Source organism: Salvia miltiorrhiza, chromosome 1, assembly GCF_028751815.1.
Source record: "Salvia miltiorrhiza cultivar Shanhuang (shh) chromosome 1, IMPLAD_Smil_shh, whole genome shotgun sequence".
In the NCBI taxonomy this organism is placed as follows: domain Eukaryota; kingdom Viridiplantae; phylum Streptophyta; class Magnoliopsida; order Lamiales; family Lamiaceae; genus Salvia; species Salvia miltiorrhiza.
The window spans coordinates 57,246,083-57,265,861 of NC_080387.1; the positions used below are offsets into that span (position 1 = coordinate 57,246,083).

Below are 19,779 nucleotides of genomic sequence, written 5' to 3' on the forward strand. Positions count from 1 at the left end.
CATATCTATTTTTTTTAATGAGTCAATCAAAGAATTAAACAGGAGTATAGTAAATAAATAAGTTAAAAAATATTAGTACTACAATTTATAGGACATCCAAAAAATGAAAATATACCTATAGAATTGGGATGGAGAGGATAAATGGATGTTGTATTAATTAGGGTTTAATACGGGAGCATTGAGTTGCTCGAGGTTGAATTGTCTTGCGATCACTTAAAATTGAATTGGCCCGAGATTAATTGTCATATGGGATAGATCAAAACTCATAAGTCATAACTAATTTTACGTGACGATGTCTCGAGATTAAGTGACAAGACATATGTATTTTATTTTATATTTTTATTAGAATGTAAGTTGGATGTATATATGAATGTAATGTTTGTATGCACCATGGGAGTGCTGAGTATCTCATTCTTTTGTTTGAATTCATTACAATATATTTGTTGGCGACTCTTAATTAAACTCATAAGCTAATATACACTGATAGATTACACTGATATTTTAATTTCTTATGGAACGAATATTTCACAGGAGTGTGCACGGAATATAACAAGTAACATAATTTAAAGATAAAAGTTACAAAGTAGAAAATTAATGAATTGTTTATTGAAGAAACACAAAGTTAAGCGGGGCATTTAATTTATATATATATATGTTGACTGCTTTTGTGCATGTCCAAATACAAACAAAAACAAGGTATTGTTTGCTATGGGTGCGATAACTTTCCCTTTAGATTCCAAAATTGTCTTGCTTTCGATAATTCCGATGTATACGCTACACACCAAATTCTTGATATCGTGTTAATTTATCAAGAGCTACGCTCTAAAGATATTCATCCTAATTACTACTCCATCCGTCCCACTTCAATTGACACACTTACCTTTTTTATTTGTCCCACTTCAATTGGCAATTTCCTAAAATAATATATGATCCCTACAATCTCTACTCACATAAAATAAATGAAACCTACCTACTTTACACTCTTAACCATTTATTCTTAATCTCCGTATCCAACTCAAAAGTGTCAATTAAAGTGGGACGGAGGGAGTATATTTTTAATTACATCTATTAAATTATATTAAAAAATTAGTAAATTCTAATTAAAGTAGACACACCGTGCATCCGAATATACACAAGTTTTTGCCATTTGTCTGAAAGCTTCCAGCATGTACAAAGTGTATTAAAATTCGATGCGTATATATGTATAGTGTTAAAACATATACGCCTAAAAAGTGATAGCTATAATGATATTGAAATTCATCGCAGAAATATCCAAGCTTCCTGCACAATGCACACAATCTTAACTCTTGAACAAATACATATTTCCAGCTTTATCAACCATATAACATCAAGTGTAGTTCCAGAAATATGTATATATATATATATACACCATGGGAGATGAGCAACTACAGACTTCATTTCTCATGAATAAATGCTATCTGAAGGTGAGCAAATGTATAATAATGGTCACAAATGATGCTCATCATAAAAGAGAGTGAAATTCGTTGAATGTTACCTAAATGACGAGGAAGGTTTGAGATACATTGAGGCGCAACCTCCCCATAGAGCTATGGGGCATAGCAGTTCATCCATAAATCATTTCACATTGATCTCCTCCTCACCAAGCATGGGTCTTAGGAGAGCACACAAACAACCCACTATATATATTTGTATGTCGTAGAAAACAATCTTCAAGATTTGTATAGTACTTCTTATAAGTATGAAGAAATTTGATCAATTCTCAGTTGAAATGATAGGTTTTCTACCAATGAATGAAGATCACACCAAACAATCTGGACTTCGACAATTATATATTTATCGCAACCTCAACTCAAGATGCCTTTTGATTGCTCGGCAGCTTCAACAGTTTCTTCCTTCAGGTTAACTGTAAGCGTCTACAGAGGCTGGCTTGCCACTGCTTTTCCTGCATCTTTTCACAACATCAGTAAAGCATTGCTCTAAGTGATTGTAAATCCTGGCCTCAGGCTCAGAGTAAGCATATTGTGTAAGGGACCTCCCTACTTTTCAATCTCATCAATGTAATTAGTCTTGCGTAAACGAGAGAAAATCACATAATAAATAATGGTTATGCCTTTTGTAATCTACAAGATATACACCAGTCATGCCAACTGTGGAAGGGGCTCCATTCTCCAGCATTACCATCATCAAACTCTAAATTACAACCATTATTTTAACCTGTAAAATTTCATCAACCTCTCAATCTGACCAATCAATTTCCATCACCAAGCATGGGCAGTCATGCCAGGTTGGAATTGGCCAATAACTAAGACCAAGTTAAGTTAATAGTTAAGGGTACGTTTGCCTACGTAGTTGGCCTCCAAATTTGGAAACAGAGATTAATTTTTTAGTATTGGTATCAATAGTTTGATTTTTCTTTTTCTTTTTTTAATCTCAATCAAGTTATACATAACTGATGTCAATGAGGAAGGACACAAAAAGATACATGGACATAAGTACACTCATTCTACATGCATAAACACAAAAAAACAGCACATGCAGAAACCAATTATCATGTATACCATCACTCTTTCACATATATTCTCACCATTTTGAATATGTGCATGGAAATAAAGCTAAATTTAGTAACTGAAATAAAATCTCAGTAAAGAGGCATAATTAAGATGGTAGAAAGGATTGCAGGTCATTTCACAAGACAAAGGTAAATGGTACTCACCCTACAAACTTGGTTTGTTGTGGTTTGAAAGCTGCTGCCTTCTCGCTTCGAGTTCCTTTAGATTATTACGGGTCATTTGAACTTTCGATGTTAGATGATCAGTATGATTTTCAACATCTTTCATGAGAATAAGTAGCTGCTCCCTATATGCTGCACTTAGACGTTTCTTTACCCGGAGTTCAGCAGTTAACTCCTGAATCCTTTTGTCTTTCTCATCCTAGAATGTACAGAGTATTAAACTCGAGTGATTTCAAATAGAGAAACAATTAAACTCAAGTGATTTCGGACGAGTAAAAGACAAGAGCAAAATGGTTGAAAATAACAGAAATTTACAATGAAGATTTTCTCAAATACAAAAGAATAACGCATACTTCACATGTGGACTTTACTTAAATAAGTTTCTTTTTGCACGAAATACTAAGAAAATGGAACTACTAAATGAAATGATAATAAAGGAGATCACATTAATGAAAAAAAAAAAAGAGCCAAGTTCTTGAACGTCAACAGCCAGTTCCTTTGGTTCTAGGCTTCTAGCTAGTCAACATAGGGGTTGGTTATTATAAGAACTACATTTATCGTGCGAACATTGTACTGGACATGTAAAGTTACTGAATTCGCTGTGAAATTTACTGCTCTCGAATAATATGAAATTTTCGCCCCCTCAGGGATCGAAAGGCTGAGAATGGAGAACCATTCTCACAATAAATTATGGTTCTCATTTGAACCCCTTATAAGTCAGAAACAACATATAAAAGATTTGCAATTTTCACACACCTACCCTAAGTTGCAATTTATTTAGTAGATCGATTAAGTTTTAGTTCAAAGTCCATCTAAGATACTTCATTTTCAGCTAACTGTGTTATACCTATTTCATGTTTCCAGCGTTTATTATTATTTACATCTACTTCGCACAGTCTCGCCAACAGTTAGTGCTTCATGGTCATTGTTGGTTCAAAGAAGTTCTTTACAACTATTTTTACATGAAAAAACTAAGTGAAACACAACGTTTTCTACAGACCTGTTTGCGCTTCATACTCTAATATCCATCCTAAGGCAAAGATACATGAATCCTCTCAACTTTTAGGAGTACAATAGCTTGAGAAAGCAACGACCTCTAGTCGAACAAACTAATACCAAAAGCAACAACTAGGATCTTATTGATAGTGATCATGCTAATACCTAGGAGCAGATATGAGAAAATAGAAAATGACATAAAGCTAGAACTTCTGCTGGTATAAAGACACATGAATAATCAGGGAATATCCAAATTTAGCACTCACAAAAGTAGGGCGTCTCTTAGGCAATGAAGCTACCAAAGAATGATTGTGGTCTCGCACAAATTTCCTGACAACCCACCTCCCTCCATTCTCTCGTTTTACTAAGAGTATTGCAGTACAACCATCCCTTCGTTTTTGTCCCCCTTCATTTGAGATATTACCTGACTTTTGGATATTAGGAATGTTTCTACAACCAAGCCCACGTGACACGATTGAACCATCACGCTCTGATTTACGGGATGATATAATGCGGGTCAAAAAACCTGCCCGGCCAGCATATTCATTGTAGTATGCTCTAGCAGCAGCTTCTGTTTCAAACACCATACCAACATAAGGTTCTGCGTTTCTCTCGGCTTCACATGTCGCAAAGTCCCCTGCTACTGATGCTTCCATCAATCCATTACCACCATCCGGTGTAGCTTCCACATCCACTGAAAGAAAATACTACACTAAGTCCAACCATGAAAGTCAACAAGCATTCCCATAAGAACTACAGATATTGTACATCCCACCCACAACGGACAACATTCAAACATTCTAGATACCATGATTGTAACTACTCTCCAAAAGTGTGCACTAACAGTTATCCAACAATAGATGAGAAAAGAAACTTGGCAAAAATTTCACCTTTGCAAGAAAGTATTCCATAGAAGAAACCAAACTAAAACTTTTCCAGAGGATGAGAAAATTAAAGCAGAAATGTTATAACAATAGACAATTGAAACATACTCATATATAAATTTATAATCCAAAACTATTAAAAGGATCAAATTTGGGAATAAGAAAATTGTGTCCTTCATTACTCAGTAAATCGTTTTAGATTGGTTAATCAGCTTCTTAGTCTGATAAAATGAAATACTTTATATTTTAATTGGCAAAATGCTACATTTGCAGAGTATAAAATCTGAGTAGTGTGCTAAGTATCTCCTTGTTCACACACATCTGATCCATTTTTTAAAAAAATTTCTTAACAGCAACAAACACCACAAATGGAGTCCGAGTTTCACGAAATTATACAAAATAACCAAATTCTGAACCGAAAATCAATAACAGAAAACCCAAAAAAGGCATTCGCATACCACAGAAACCCAGATCATTTGATTGATATGTATAACGAGATTCTGCATTATTAAAGGCATACACAAATAAACACTAAAACTAAATAGAAAATGTAGAAAGAGAGCAAAGAGAAGGGTTTAATACTGCTGCTGCTGCTTATCTCAACCCCTCTGCAATTTATTGGTTTTCGATTTCTCAAAAGGTCTGCTTGAATTTCCGAATTTCTTTCTTCCTTTGCCTGATCGATTAAGCATTAAAAACTTTTGCATTAATAAGCGGCTCTTTATTAGTTAGAGCTATTCGGTTTTATTGGATTAGAAACATGGGATTATATATTTGGCTCGCAATAAAATGACAATTGAGTAAATTAAAATGAATGTGGCATCATAAAATAGGACATGAGTAAACATCCCATCCCATCCATACATAGAATTACAGTACCATTTCAATTTGAAAATCACGATTATTCAGATTATTTGAGCTTTGATCTCTCAATTTATCATTACCATATTCGGTTTGAATTACCCAATATAGTATAAAAATAAAAGAAATCGGAATTTATAAGACGTGGAATTTGAGTAGTTGTCTGAAACACGACGCAGCTTGACTCGCTTCATGGGTTCGCCATAAGTTTTTGTGAATAACATAAAGTAGCTTAGGAATCACACTAACATCTAATGGATATTTAATTTTTTAATTTTTTTAAAGCAAAAACAATAACTAATTTCATATAGGATTCGAGATATCTAAGATATTATCAATCAACTATACTGGTTTTCGTATTTCATACAAACTTATGAGAACATACGTAACATATTGCTAAAACACTGATTGCTCAATAAGAACTACGATCTATATGTCGAATACAAAAAATAAATGGAAAGTTAGGTTTTATATTCAGTTAGCGTTTTCAATTTTTATTGCAATTTAGGAAATGTATTGGAGTACATAAATTGTGTTGCTTTTTATGTGGAAAAAAAGGATTTGATTAGGATTTTAGTTTTGAAAATGTGATGATAAAGATGACTTCACAGTTCAAATAATAGCTAAGAGAATTGTTTAGCAGTTTGTTGGTTTAACAGTTGGATGCATGTAAGGGAGTTCACAGTAAATTATATGTTTCATAAGTTAGTTTTAACTAACTCAAGAGAGTTGGATCAGTGACTTCTCACACATCTTCTAGATAAATCTAGAGCTGAGTTAGTTACTCTTTAGCTTGTTTATTTGAATTTGTCATCACATTCATTCACTGTAGAGAAAAGGAAAATGCTCCAAAGAAAAAGAGAGAGTTGAGGGTTGCAGTAGCTATTGCTTCAGCTTGATAGCTGCGATTACTTTCTTATTTTTCGAGAGTTCTATTATACTGAATTTTCATCATTGATTAGTGATGAGTTTGGATTGTCCTTCTAAGGATGTAGGTCTATAAGACCGAACCACGTAGAAATTTTGTGTCAACCTTTATAATTCTACACTCTTAGTTCTTGTTTATTATTTTTGTATTTGTTTCAATTGCTGGATTTGTTGTGTTCATTGTTCTTCCAATTGTGGAGATCACACGGTTTATCAAATTATAACAAAAAAAAAAATGAAAAATTGTATGTTTAACTAATTATCCACTTTGAGTTTGTGATTGATATGAATATATTAACAAATTAAATTTATTTAGTACTTCCGATTGTAATACTAATATGTCATTGTGAAAATGTGATACCGGATATAAGATTGATAAACTATGTTTGGAATTGGATATCAGTAAGGACGTTTGGTTTGGTGGATGTGATAGATAAGATTGATAGAATTAAAGGATGATTAAATAATTCAATTTCAAGGTGATAAATAATCACGTAATTAAATGTGGGGATCATCTTCACCATTCTCTCAATCTCTTTCCCTGATAGCCTCCCTCTGGCCGGAATCACCTCCGCCGAAATCACTGCCGGCATATCACCTCTGCCACTGGCCTCTCACCCCCTCCCTTTCTTCTTCTTTCTCTCTCATGCCAACCGCCTCTCTCTCCCTCTTTGTCTCCTCGCCGTTGCACATGCGGCGGCGACCGCCACTTACTCAACCCCGGCGTTGCATCCTCCTCCTCCTACGAATCTATATTCCTCACCACATCAAGAAATTCATAAATTTTGTGAACGAACAACAGATAATCCTCTTTTAAACGAGCAGCTTGAGAAGATGCGTATAGCTCTTGCACAGCAGGGCGCAGGCATTTAGCTGCCAGCATTTCTGACAGACGGGAACGCAATTCCACATCAGAAATTGAATCGGAAAGAAGAAGCTCCGTGCGACAAAGACGAAGCTAAAGACCCCAATGCCATCGACAAAACCTTGGCAGAGCCAGCTCCGAATCCGGAATTCAACTGAACTCTAGTTCTCGAATGGAGTTATCTAGAAACATCTCTGAAATCTCCATGGAGTGACTGAATCTCCGCCACGGAAGCATCCGAAAGCTTCTTCCCCGAATTAACCAACTTCGAATCGTTAAAAAATACCTTAAAATCAGATGCTACAGCAACGACGTCCTTTGCCGTTGAACCGTCTCCGGAGTCCATCAAATTGAATGGCGACGCGCCAGCACGCAAAGCCTCACACGATAAAGCTACAACGGCATCAACGATGGTGACCAATGCAAAAGAGTGGTGATCCAGAATAGCAGAAACTCCAACAATCGCAACAACAGAGTAATCGAGGGGTTTAATTGAGAGAATGGTGAAGGTGGGACCCACATTCAATTAAAAGAAAATTAAAAAAAAAAAAGTTGACTAACAGAATAATTAACGGCGTTTGGTCAGAGGGGTTTAATTGAGCGATTTTTAAGACTTCATGGGCCTATTTGCACACACAGTGAGTAAGGAGAGTTATACGCTATAGGGGCTACTACTTCGGGGGCCAATCTGCACCTTTTCCAAAAAAAATTACATATGATAAGTAGAAAAATTTATGCATAATGTGGAAAAAAAATGCATTATACACCACAAAGTTGAGATTACTAAAGCAATTGTTACAAAGATTATATACACAATCTAACACTATCCTATTAATTATTGGAGTCTGTACAAGCTAAGGGTGGGAAGCAGCGGCCAAATCTATCTATAAGTCACAGTTCTTCAAACTGGTATGGATTTGAGAGAGTTATTCCTTATACGTGCTCCATGCCTTTTTCCGATGGAACCATGATTATGGATCATCGTCTTCCTTTGTTTCAAGATACAGCTGTCGAGGATAGTTCGACGTCAGTCGAACGTCACCCGGCACCAGCTGCAGATGATCAAGAGCCTTCTCCCAGGAAACAATTGCTGCCACCAGAGCTTCCCATGGCACTTGCCACATCACGAACAAGAAACTTCACACTGCGAGAACCCACAAAATCTAAAATTTCAAGACATTCTTGCAAATCCGAATCACTTACCAACATCACCCATTCCTCTTCGTCATCCAAATACTTGAGCTGGAACTGTCCTACCTGGAGTTTGAATCTCTTTGCTATTTCTTCATAAAGTAGAATACAGCCGGAAGCAGTGTCAAATTTGAACCGGACTGTGTCGTCTTTGTAAGTAGCCTTCACTACTATTTTCGACCCACTATCTACATAACCAGTCTCACTTTTATGATTCTGCCTCTTCCCGGAGCTTCTGGAGCTTGATGAACTGTTGTTCATCAGTGATCCAGATCCATACCCATCGGATGAGTCTGTCATGCCTGAGGAACTAGGCTGGTTGTGTTCAACAACCCCATCGTCCCTATCAATGACAATTTCATCTTTTGATCTGGTATCCATCTCACTATATTGGTTGTGTTCAACAACCCCGTCGTCCCTATCCATGACAATTTCATCTTTTGATCTGGTATCCATCTCGTCCCCAACTGCCAGTGAGTTTTGAGAACTGAAATGAGATTTATTATTGAATACCCACCTATTGAGAGTTTCTGTGGGAAGGAAAGAACTTGCTAAGACATTTGGAGAAGTTGTCCAACACACGCTGTTAAGGCTGATAGGTCGGGATAGCCCAGCATCTGGTGCAGCTGATCTGGAGTGCTCTGAACTTGGCAGATGAGGAGGACGTGGCTCACATTCTCCAACCATTTGGGCTCCATCTAATAGACACTTGTCTTCCATTTTCACAATGGAGGTTGGAATGTCCATGCAAGAAGATGTCAATGCCGATTTTGCATTCTGGACTAAGTCACAGTCTCTAATCATATCACCTTTGTTGGGCATGACACTTCTTTTTCTAGCGTCGAATTCTTGGATGATAGGCCCAGCAGGCACAAGCCCACCAATTGCCGGATCAAATTTTAATCCTCCCTCCACCCCCTGGACAGAGTCAAGCACGCTTTGAATCTTCCTCAAAGAACGATTCACCTTATTGATTTTACGAGAAGGCCATCTTGAGATGCCATACTGTCTGCATATCCTTTTGAGAGTAGTTGGGCACACTACAAAAACGAAATAAGAATTTGAGATTCTAATGTTTGTGTATGTGTTGCAATATGTTCAGTTTCGCAAAATGTAAGGCTTGAAATCATGAAATGCATCCTAAGGATTTATTCACATATGTATATTAAACACATTTGCTCCAGAGTGTGGATGCTGTGTAGTGATGAATGCAACCAAAATTTAAGAATTTGTGAGCAGGACTCACCACCAATACTTTTCGCAGCATCTTTAAGGCTCCCAGAGAAGTATTGCTGAAGAACACTTAAGCTGACATGCTTCTCAGCTGTACTTCGCTTCTTCTCCACCTGTTTCCTCAAGCCAGGCACATTCTACAACCATTAGTGGCTCTAAGAGCATTAGTTGTAAATCCATTAAATAAAAAGAAGTACAATTAATCACAGATATTGGGATCAAACAAAATCAACAAAGCTAATATAAGGCTGATCCTCCATGTAAATATGTATTAGTTTTCATTATTCGGTAAATGCAACACTGGAAAAGGTACTTTCTGAGAGAATTGAGCCAAAATTAGGCATTATTTCATACCACACTATACCAATGAGAACACTTGTAGCCAAGGCAAAAATATTGTCACACACCTCCAAAAATGAACAAAGCAATGCAATGATGAAAGAGGAATACCAAATAGAAAATGACAAAATAACAATTACCTGTTGGTGAGGACCATCAGCTTCTTTCCGAGTGATTGTAGATCCAACTACATTCTGAGTAATGGGATCAACATTTTTCAAATTTTCACCCAAAAACGACTGTTCAGAACTTCTCCCGGATACTGATATTGACGATATGTTTCTTATTTCTGAATCCTGTAATTTTACTTTGGAATCATCCATCCCATGCAATTCAGTATCCGATACTGTCCTTAAACTCTTACAGATCCTCTGCATGGTACCCGAGAGGTTATTAAGCAAGAGTTGTTGTTCTGTACTTCCCTTCATATTGACAGGAAGAAAGAACTCCAAGATATAGTCATCGTCACCCGTATAAGTACTTCTTAGCCTGATTGCAACAGCAGCATTTAGGCCAAATTTACGGGCATGATGAACAAGTGGATACTCACTTATATGATATTCCCTGACATCAGGATAAAAGAATGGGTGATTTGATTGAAGAGCCTTTCCAACAATTCCTTGTCCTTCCTCAAGATAATGTTCCCGACAAGCATGCACAAAACCCTTCATATCTTTGTCATTCACATAACAGGCACTGTCCTCTATGCACAGTACATTTTTCTCATTTGCACTCCTATTGTATCCTCTAGCATGTATTTTCATAGTTCCTTCACCCTGCCCTGCTAAGTAACAACAAGGAATCCATGTTAATGCAAGAGGTAGTCGATGTGCATAGCAGACTGCTCGTAAAACATCTGTAATCTCAGCTAAAGCTGCTCTTTGATTCTTGGAGAGACTCTGCAAAACGACAATTGGTTTTAAAACAGGTGGAGTATCAGACTATGTAACGAAGACAATCCTAATGAATAAAGAAAATCAGGTCAGATCTTTTGATGAAAACCTGGGGAAATAGTCTCGGAGTCGCAGTGCTCCTTAAATTCACAGCCTGAAAATGGTCACAGCTTATATGTAAAACTATGATTAAGTAATACACAACATACAATTTATAACCAGATTTACTAAGAACCAAAATGGTTGACAGCCTATATGTAAAACAATGATAATGTAATAGACAAAATACAGTTTATAACCTGATTTACTAAGAATTAAATGCCACACCCCATGATATGCAAATCCAAATCTCAAGAAAAACAAAAACAGATTCACCTGCCCTATAATAATGATTTAGAGTTCGACACTTACTTATCAAAAAGGAAATAGTAGAAGTTTTTTGTAACGAACATATAAAAACAAATTTGACATCTGCACTTAGATAACATCTATACTTTTATTAAAATCACTCCCACGGTGTATTACACTATTACTTTCTAAGTTTTAGAATGAAACTGGGGTGATTCATCCTTTTGAGCTTAAAAATACTGTTGCACTTATCATTTCATCTGTCAGAAAGATATAAAAAAAAATTGGCAACCGATCACAAGTTTAAGCATGATGATATTTTAAATGAAGACTACTAATTAGTAATTAGATAACAGGACATTAGTTATGAACATTATAAAGGTGACAGTACCTTCAGGCACAGCAAATTTCTTTTTATAAATAAAGTATATTTAGTAACTGACCTGTAGTGCGCGACAAACATTTTCCATCTCCAAATCAAAATTGGACTTTTCCATTGTGGTAACAAGTTCTAGCACAGCACAACACGGCCTTTCAAGCAACTCGTCATCAAAAACAGGTATAGCAATGGATCCTCGAACTTCATGATCAATAGCATATTGTACCCGATGGTACTCAGCCTTATTGTAGTACGTTATGTTTGAGGTCCACTCTGGAATCCTTGAAGCAAATACACGACTAGGAAGCCCTGAGAAAGACCCTGCCTTTGATTCCGCTGCAAAAGTAAATGCCCTAGACACTTCACGATAGCCACTAAGTGTTTGGTCAAGTAAATAAGGTTGTTCAGAAGTGCTTAAGACGTAGTGATCCCCATTCTTCATTGGAACCCACACTTGGGCTAAAATACCCCCTCCAGACCATTCTTTGAATAGATTCAATGCTCTTAACATTTTCTCAGAGAGTGATTGGATAGGAGGCCTTGGGATCACACTGTGCCCTACATCACCTATTAGATTCTTACGCTTCGTGCTTCTATCTCTCATCTCAGTCAAACTGAACCCATCATCAACAGGGCTTGTAGCAAAAGGAATTTGGTAGTCCATATTATGAAGCATCACCTTGTCTTCATTCATTGATGAACTTCCATTAACATCACTATCTAATATGGATATTCCTGAATTATGCTGTTGTGTGAAGTTCAATCCGTCAAGAGGCGAGAGATTTGAAAAGGAGGGAAACATCTGGTCAACCAAATTGCTGGGACTGCTGCACCATCCAGCGTATGTATCAAAATTCATCAGTTCTACTACATTACCAAACGAGTCCTCCAAATTTGAGCCCTGCACACTGTTATCCGTTGACCTTGCAGCCATATCCCCCACCCCGTTCCTTGGTACAAATGGAAACTCGTTACCTTTTTCCAAACTGGAAAAGGGGTACTCCATTTTAACTAGAGTACCCAAAAAAAACTAACAAGAAAAGCGGTTGTCAGAGAATTTTTGAAGAACTTGAAGTACAATATAGTTCCGTAGATTTTCCAAAAGGCTCCGAACATATTATAAAGTGTCCACTTCGTATCATATTAACCTAGGTTACACTTTTGGCTAGATATTTTGAAACAAGCCTTTGTGAATCCAGTTGTCCAAAAGACTGGAAACCTGCAGTACACATATTTGGACTTACATCTTTCCTCCCTCTTAAGTATGTATATGAACAAGATGAACGAAAGCTGTTGGAATTTTTTGAAACAAACCTTAAAAATTTAGAGATGTTGAGGCAGAAATAAACAGCGAGATGAACCTACTGCAATATCAAAAAATTCACCAACAAAAAAGTGAATACGATTATCAAGAAAATTACAAGCTGAGATCTAGGGTAAATGATATGATGCATATCGCATATAATTCTGTTATGGAGTTTATGCATCGGCTGATGTCTGAAACTCAAATGATATGACAATGCAAATAAAATCTTTAAAACTTCAAGCAGTTCAAATTAAACATTCAAACCCACACATTGGCTCTGCTATGAGCCAAATTGTTAGCTCCCAACAGGGTCTGGCCAAGGATTTCCTACAGAAAACTACCTATACTATGAGTGGGATCCATAAGAATAAGATTAGCTTTGATATGGACTGAGAGACCAAATGGCTTTTATTATTGTTCTTATATGACCACTAGTGTGCTTCTGAGTTCTGATAGAGTTTTCCAAGAAGTAAGCATTTTACATTGTAATTTCTGGCTTAAAATATTGAGTTTGAAACAATTCCCAGTCAGATCCAGATTATACACTAGAGTTGCCTCGTTCTCAACAAGCTCAGAACTAAATGTCACATGACGAGCAATAGGATCAACTTATCCAGGTGAAGTGGATGAAATTCCACATTTGACTACCAACTAAGATAATCGAAATGAGGAAAAGACTTTACTGGCAATGCCCACTAAATGAAACAATCCTATATCTAATTCCAGTCGTTTAAATAGGGAAAATTAACAGTTATGCTAGGGCTTAGGTGCAAGGAAAAAGTGCAGCTTATCAGAGTAAAGAGCAAAGAGGTTAAAAACATAAAATAGAGTAACAAATAAGAATTCAGTCGAAAAAGAAGGAAAATCTGGTTCATGGACATGTTCCAGAAAGAGAATAAAAATCATAATAATACAAAAAAAGCATTAACTCAGCTACAACTTAGCAAATTTCATTTCAAAGATTCAAATCCATTATAATTCAGCAAAATCAATATCCCGTTCCCACACTTATCAAACAAAATTAAATCAATTTCTTCAAAGAATACAGCTATTACACTGAAACCCAACCCAATTCCATCAGTTCCACGGCTGTTGAGCACGTAAACACGCCAAAAAATGGCGAAATCCAGATTAGGAAAGTATGGTTAGCTCAACACAATAGTACGCCGGAGAAACGCATGAAGTTTTTATTGAATGAAAGAGTCGTTGAAGAATAAGGAAATGAAGAAGGAGGCAGAATTTACCGGCGGAGGCAGCTGCGGTGGAGCAGTGGAGAACAACGGCTGTGGCTGCTTGCGGCTTTGCTCTTTTTTTGACTTTGTATGTGATTTTTTAGTTTATAACAATTTGCAACCACCCCCAAACCCCCACCCCCCGACGTCATATAGGAATTCATCGAAACAAAAATTAAATTATAATACCACGTACACCTACAGCTAATGGAATGGAATCCTCTCATACTCTCACACTCATTTTCAGTTTCGCACGCTCTTAATTTTTATTCATTTTTTAATTTAATTTATTATTACTTCTTTTGTAGTACTATATCATTTTCTTTTTTTTTTGAGCGATTCTCTTATAGTATCATTTTGTTTAATTCATCTTTTCTGACATGAGTATTTATGAGAGTAAGATCATAATATGAAGATTTATAAATTCATATACTATAGTATAAAATTATTACTACAAAAATAGATAAAATGAAATGGGATAAATTAAGAAAGAATAAAGACCAAATTAAATGGGATAGAGATAATATAGTAGTGTAGGGGTGAATCCAACAATTACGGAAGTGACGTCAGTAACGTTTGGATCGACGGGCACTAGCAACTTGAAACCACAAGCAACGTTAGGGCCCTCCGAAGAGCACCGGTGGGGGTGTCGATGGAAGGGCCTCCGACGCTCAAGTCAGTGAATTGATATGAATAATAACGTAAGTAACGTAATGATAATAATTAAACGATGGAGATAAGATAGAAAAATGATGGTAATGAGGGAGTTCTCCGACTGATTCGGTTGATCCAGTAGTCAGAGGTAGAGCTAATGAGCGGTATGGATCAGGGGGCGACGGACGTCGGGGCTAGCGGGGCCAGCCGGACGATCGGAACCCTAGAAAGTTGTGAGCGTGGAGGCGGAACGGAAGAGCGGGGATAGCGGGAGTGAGAGATCGTGTGTGAGTGCCAGAGTCCGAATGAATGATTGACCGTGTCCTTCTTATGTCAATGGGCTGGTGCATATATAGGTCACGGGCCCGTAGGGTGGCGACTAGGGTTTCTAGAGTATTCTCTGAAACCCTTCTAGTTCCGATTCCCCCGGAAACATCCTTTCATATCTTCCTATTTTTCCTAGGTATCCAACTACTATTGACTTACGTATGGACTTGCTTCATTGGGCCGACCCGTTGGGCCGCATGATTTCGGGTTGCACGGATTCTGTCCATTACACCAACTACTATTGACTTACGTATGGACTTGCTTCATTGGGCCGACCCGTTGGGCCGCATGATTTTGGGTTGCACGGATTCTGTCCATTACAAGTAGTATAATTTAAAAACATTTAACTACTACGATTTTCTAATTCAATTAATATTTCTAATTATTTTTTATATTCATATTTTATTTTTAATTAATAATTATTTATTATGATTAATTAATTCAAAATTATGGTATATAATTTTTTTTAAAATCAATTTTTAATTATAAATGTTAATTAGGACAATAATATTTTTTTAATAGTAAATAACCATCAAATAATAAATTTTAAAATAAGTTACAGTTAAATATAATAAATTGGGAGATTGAGGATCTCATCTACTGATCTACACAAACATATGGTTTTGGTAAATTGGATCCTACAACTCTATATGTGACACCCAAATCCATTTTAATTTTAAATGAAAACGCACGCGAAAAAACTATGAATATAAATAAATATTTAATGAGAAAATAGTGAAATAAATTTTTATTTAAAACAACTTTACTCAAAATAACGTTTTAACTATAGCTAAATTCAAAACATTTGACTCGCCATTCGACCTTCCACGCGCCTCCGGCCTTTAAAACCTGAAAATGTTAAGTATGGGATGAGCATACAGAATATACTCAGTGTGGGAACATGCAATCATTGTCCACGTTAATAAAATGGAAACACATATGATCAAACATTCGTAACTGTGACGTCCTGGACCCATTCAACGGGCCCCTAGCGATATAATTTAATGTAACTCACATATGGTAAACATATAATATTAAAATAGACAAAGATTAATCACAGCATGTACTGAAATAAATCTCACACCTGATATTTGAGCTTTAGAAAATAACTCGAGCAAATTCAAATCAAAGTCACATCGCACGTAGTTTCATAAAATAGATAAATAATTTATAAAGATAATTAAACTTAAATATTTATATGTGTATATATATAGTAGAAAGTTTTCTGATCGAGGATGAGAAAATACAAAACTAACGCCATGTATATATAGGAAAGAAGAGTGAATAGTATGTAGCTAATATGAATCAAAAGTCTACTGTGTAGGCTTAATTACTCAGCATTTCATTTCCTTATATGTATGTGACACGTGGGAGGGTTAGGCCATAGGCAAGACAACTCTTAAAATTTATATATAAATTAGTTGATCATTATTTTGATTAAAATAATAACTATGTCTACATATATTGTAATTCCATTTATATATATGTATTTCCATGCAGATACTAAAATTCAATGAATGCATAAATCGAACAAAAGTATTAATTTAGTAATGTTATATGTGTGTGTGTGTGAGTTTCGTGTGTGTATATATATATATATATATATATATATATATATATATATATGATTCAACTTATATAACTTAAAAATTCAATTTATATAATTTCAAATTTAAAATGCTATAAATCGTACAAATACATAGAATTAAAATATTTTCCGCAAATTTTATAGCTTAAAAATATAATAATTTTCAAATAAATTATATAAGGAAAATAAATGGTTTTGGGCTGTGACACTATACATTGCCACCATTCAAAAATTATCATTAGGGAAGGTTGAATTTGTTGAAGTAAGGTGTTTGAAAGTTTTTCACAGGGGTGAGGGGGAGCCCTCGAATCAAATTTTTTTGAGCATTATGTACAATTTATTTTTATGTCGCATTCCATGAATTCAACAGCAAGTACAATAAAAGCATATAAAGACCGACCTCCAATGTGTTATTTTTTTAAATTGTTTCATCTTTTAAAAAAATAAACTAATTTTCATTATTAATAGTTCATAATTTTACTTTAATTATAATACTGACTCAAATTCAACATTGAAAATTAACTAAGAAAATTAAATAAGACGGGGCGAACTCACGGTCGCGACAAGGTCTGATAGAAATGGTAATAATCATTATATCATGAAGGGATTCACAAAAATAAATAATTTAACTGAATGCAATATGAATATATATATATATATATATATATATATGTTATGCTTCGTATTTAATTCAAGATATAATATGTTTATATTTAATCAAAAACTAAAATTTCTCAATTAATGAGCTAGCATAAGAGTGAAATCTAAATATTAATATAGTTTTATTTTATTTTTAAATTTCAAAATACATAATTATATAAGTAAATATTACTATAATTAATAATTAAAAAGCTGGGTGGGCTAAAAAGCCCAAAACCCCTAGGCATTTTAGCCCCGAAACCCAGTCAATTCGATGGGCCACTAGGCGGGCTTCTTAGGTCCGATTTTTTTGGGACTTTATTTTGTCATACCCAACCGACCCCACCCTAAGTTCAGATCGACCTATCGGGTCAGGCCAATTTTGACGGCTCTAGTCAACTCTCTATCCCTTATATCTCTCATTTTTTTCTTCCTCCAACTCTCTCTCTCCATTTTGTTGTTACATTTCTTTCTCTAAGATTGCTCCAGTGATGGCGCTAGAGATGAATACCTTCGTCTTTGCCTCGCCACCCAGGCAACCATTAAGTTCTACAAACGTGCAAGATTGTCTTAAAATTTTATCGGATTATATAGAAAAATCTTAAAGTCTTATACTAGATTCGGTAGAAAAATCGTTGCAGATGATCTAAGATTTTCTTAATAGTATTCTCCCGTCCACGAAAAATGGGATACAATTACTATTTTTAGCGTCCACGAACAAATGACACTTTTCCTTTTAGTACATGGTCTCACATGTGTTCCTTATCTTTCATCCTTATAAATATATTTTTATTTAAAAAAAAAACACCTCTAATTCAATTCTAACCACCCATTAGACCATTTCTCCACTAAATCTAAAACATCATTTATTTTATTAAAACATGTGTTCAGACGATATGTTCCATTTTTCGTGGAGAGATGGAGTAATAATTTTAACATATATTCAAATATTATTGATCAATTTATCGTATGTGATTTATATGTTATTGTAAAAGAACATGGGTTTAATTAGTGGACACTTAAAATAGCGGTTGTGATTTCATAAATTTAGAAAAAAAAAATTAATAATAAGATATGATCAAAATTTTAAATTATATTTCATATATGATTTGAAGACTACTAAATAGAAATAAGATTTACTCAATGTGCATCTTAAACAGCCGGCCGTTGAGCCACTCCTAATTCGTCGTCCAAAATTAAGATAATATATGTGCGTGTGTTGATCTAACTATAAGTGGCTAATGTTCAAAGTTTGAGGTTCTGAGTTCGAGTCCATCGTCATTCGATTTTTAAATTTTTTTTATTTATTCGTGTAATTTATTAAAAAAAAGATAATAATGAATCGAGAATTATATGTCCTATGAGTTGTACTTCATTACTTCTACATGATCATCATTTATTAAGATTTCCACACCACCCACACGTTGTGAGCATCGTTAGACTTGATGCACGTAGGATCATCTATCCCACTATATATTTTGTGTGTACTATCGTGTACCACTCTTAATTTATTATAATTTTTAATTATATTTTCTTCAATTTTAATTTATTGTGCTTTAATATTATAAAAAGATAATTAACAAGAGTTTACTCATTCAATTAGGGTTTATAATTATTTTTTTTATATTTATTTGAATTAATAATTGATTATTTGGGTTCATTAATTCAAAGTTAGGGTATATAATTTTTTAAAATTTTAATTTTTAGTTATAAATATTAATTAGAGTTCATAATATAATACTCCCTCCGTCCACGAAAGAACTTCCTATCTTTCCTTTTCGGAACGTCCACAAAAGAACTTCCTACCTATTTTTGGACTATACCCCACCACTTATAATCCTCTTACTTTTCACTTTTCACAACTCTCAATATTAATTATAACACATTTTCACCACTCCCAATACCCTCAACTACATTTTATCAACTCTCAATACACTCAACAATATTTTTTCTTAAAATCTGTGCCACTCCCTCCTAGGAAGTTCTTTCATGGACGGAGGGAGTAATACTTTATTTTTATAAAAAAATTATAAAATAAATAAATTAAGAGTGGTACACACAAAATAGTGGGACAAAAGATCCCATTTGAACTTTATGATAGCAAAGTGTGGGTTAGCTTCATTTAAATTATCGTGAAATATTTTTTCCATTTTATTTTGTTTATAGGGTTCGCCATGTAAAAAATAGGATGTGATCCATAATAACTTTACACTCATTAGATAAATGGTTATACTCATTTTATTTTCTTAACATTTTTTTTCATGATCTTCGTGCTTATAAAATTTATGTTATTATAAGTGAATTTTTAACATTTTTTTGCATAATTTTCGTGCTTAGAAAAATTATGTCATTATAAGTGAGTAAGAGAGATTATTATCTATACGCTTATGTTATATTGTAATGG

General features: G+C 34.9%; 2 protein-coding genes across 6 annotated transcripts; both read right to left on the reverse strand.

Moving 5' to 3' along the window:
* Positions 1 to 1,461: 1,461 nt before the first annotated feature.
* Positions 1,462 to 5,644, reverse strand: LOC130997750 (protein FAR1-RELATED SEQUENCE 5-like). Of its 4 annotated transcripts, none has more exons than XM_057923172.1 (5): positions 5,473 to 5,644; positions 5,176 to 5,269; positions 3,976 to 4,403; positions 2,696 to 2,912; positions 1,462 to 1,930 (listed from the first exon to the last, which is right to left on the reverse strand). In XM_057923172.1, the coding sequence occupies exons 1-4, from the start codon at positions 5,473 to 5,475 to the stop codon at positions 2,697 to 2,699; spliced, it is 741 nt and encodes a 246-aa protein (XP_057779155.1). In that variant the 5' UTR covers positions 5,476 to 5,644; the 3' UTR covers positions 1,462 to 1,930; position 2,696. The 4 variants fall into 4 exon arrangements, with proteins under 4 accessions (XP_057779155.1, XP_057779146.1, XP_057779175.1 ...); XM_057923163.1 differs by having other exon boundaries at positions 1,462 to 1,924; positions 5,473 to 5,643; XM_057923192.1 differs by lacking the exon at positions 5,176 to 5,269 and having other exon boundaries at positions 1,462 to 1,924; positions 5,473 to 5,634.
* Positions 5,645 to 7,985: 2,341 nt separating this feature from the next.
* On the reverse strand, positions 7,986 to 14,289 carry LOC130997768 (protein NLP9-like). 2 transcript variants are annotated; one of them, XM_057923197.1, is made up of 7 exons: positions 14,180 to 14,289; positions 12,944 to 12,993; positions 11,694 to 12,848; positions 11,012 to 11,056; positions 10,150 to 10,908; positions 9,684 to 9,807; positions 7,986 to 9,477 (listed from the first exon to the last, which is right to left on the reverse strand). In XM_057923197.1, exons 3-7 carry the CDS (start codon positions 12,633 to 12,635, stop codon positions 8,309 to 8,311), a joined length of 3,039 nt encoding a protein of 1,012 aa, XP_057779180.1. In that variant the 5' UTR covers positions 12,636 to 12,848; positions 12,944 to 12,993; positions 14,180 to 14,289; the 3' UTR covers positions 7,986 to 8,308. The 2 variants fall into 2 exon arrangements, with proteins under 2 accessions (XP_057779180.1, XP_057779185.1); XM_057923202.1 differs by having other exon boundaries at positions 9,684 to 9,783; positions 14,180 to 14,287.
* Between the last annotated feature and the right edge of the window lie 5,490 nt (positions 14,290 to 19,779).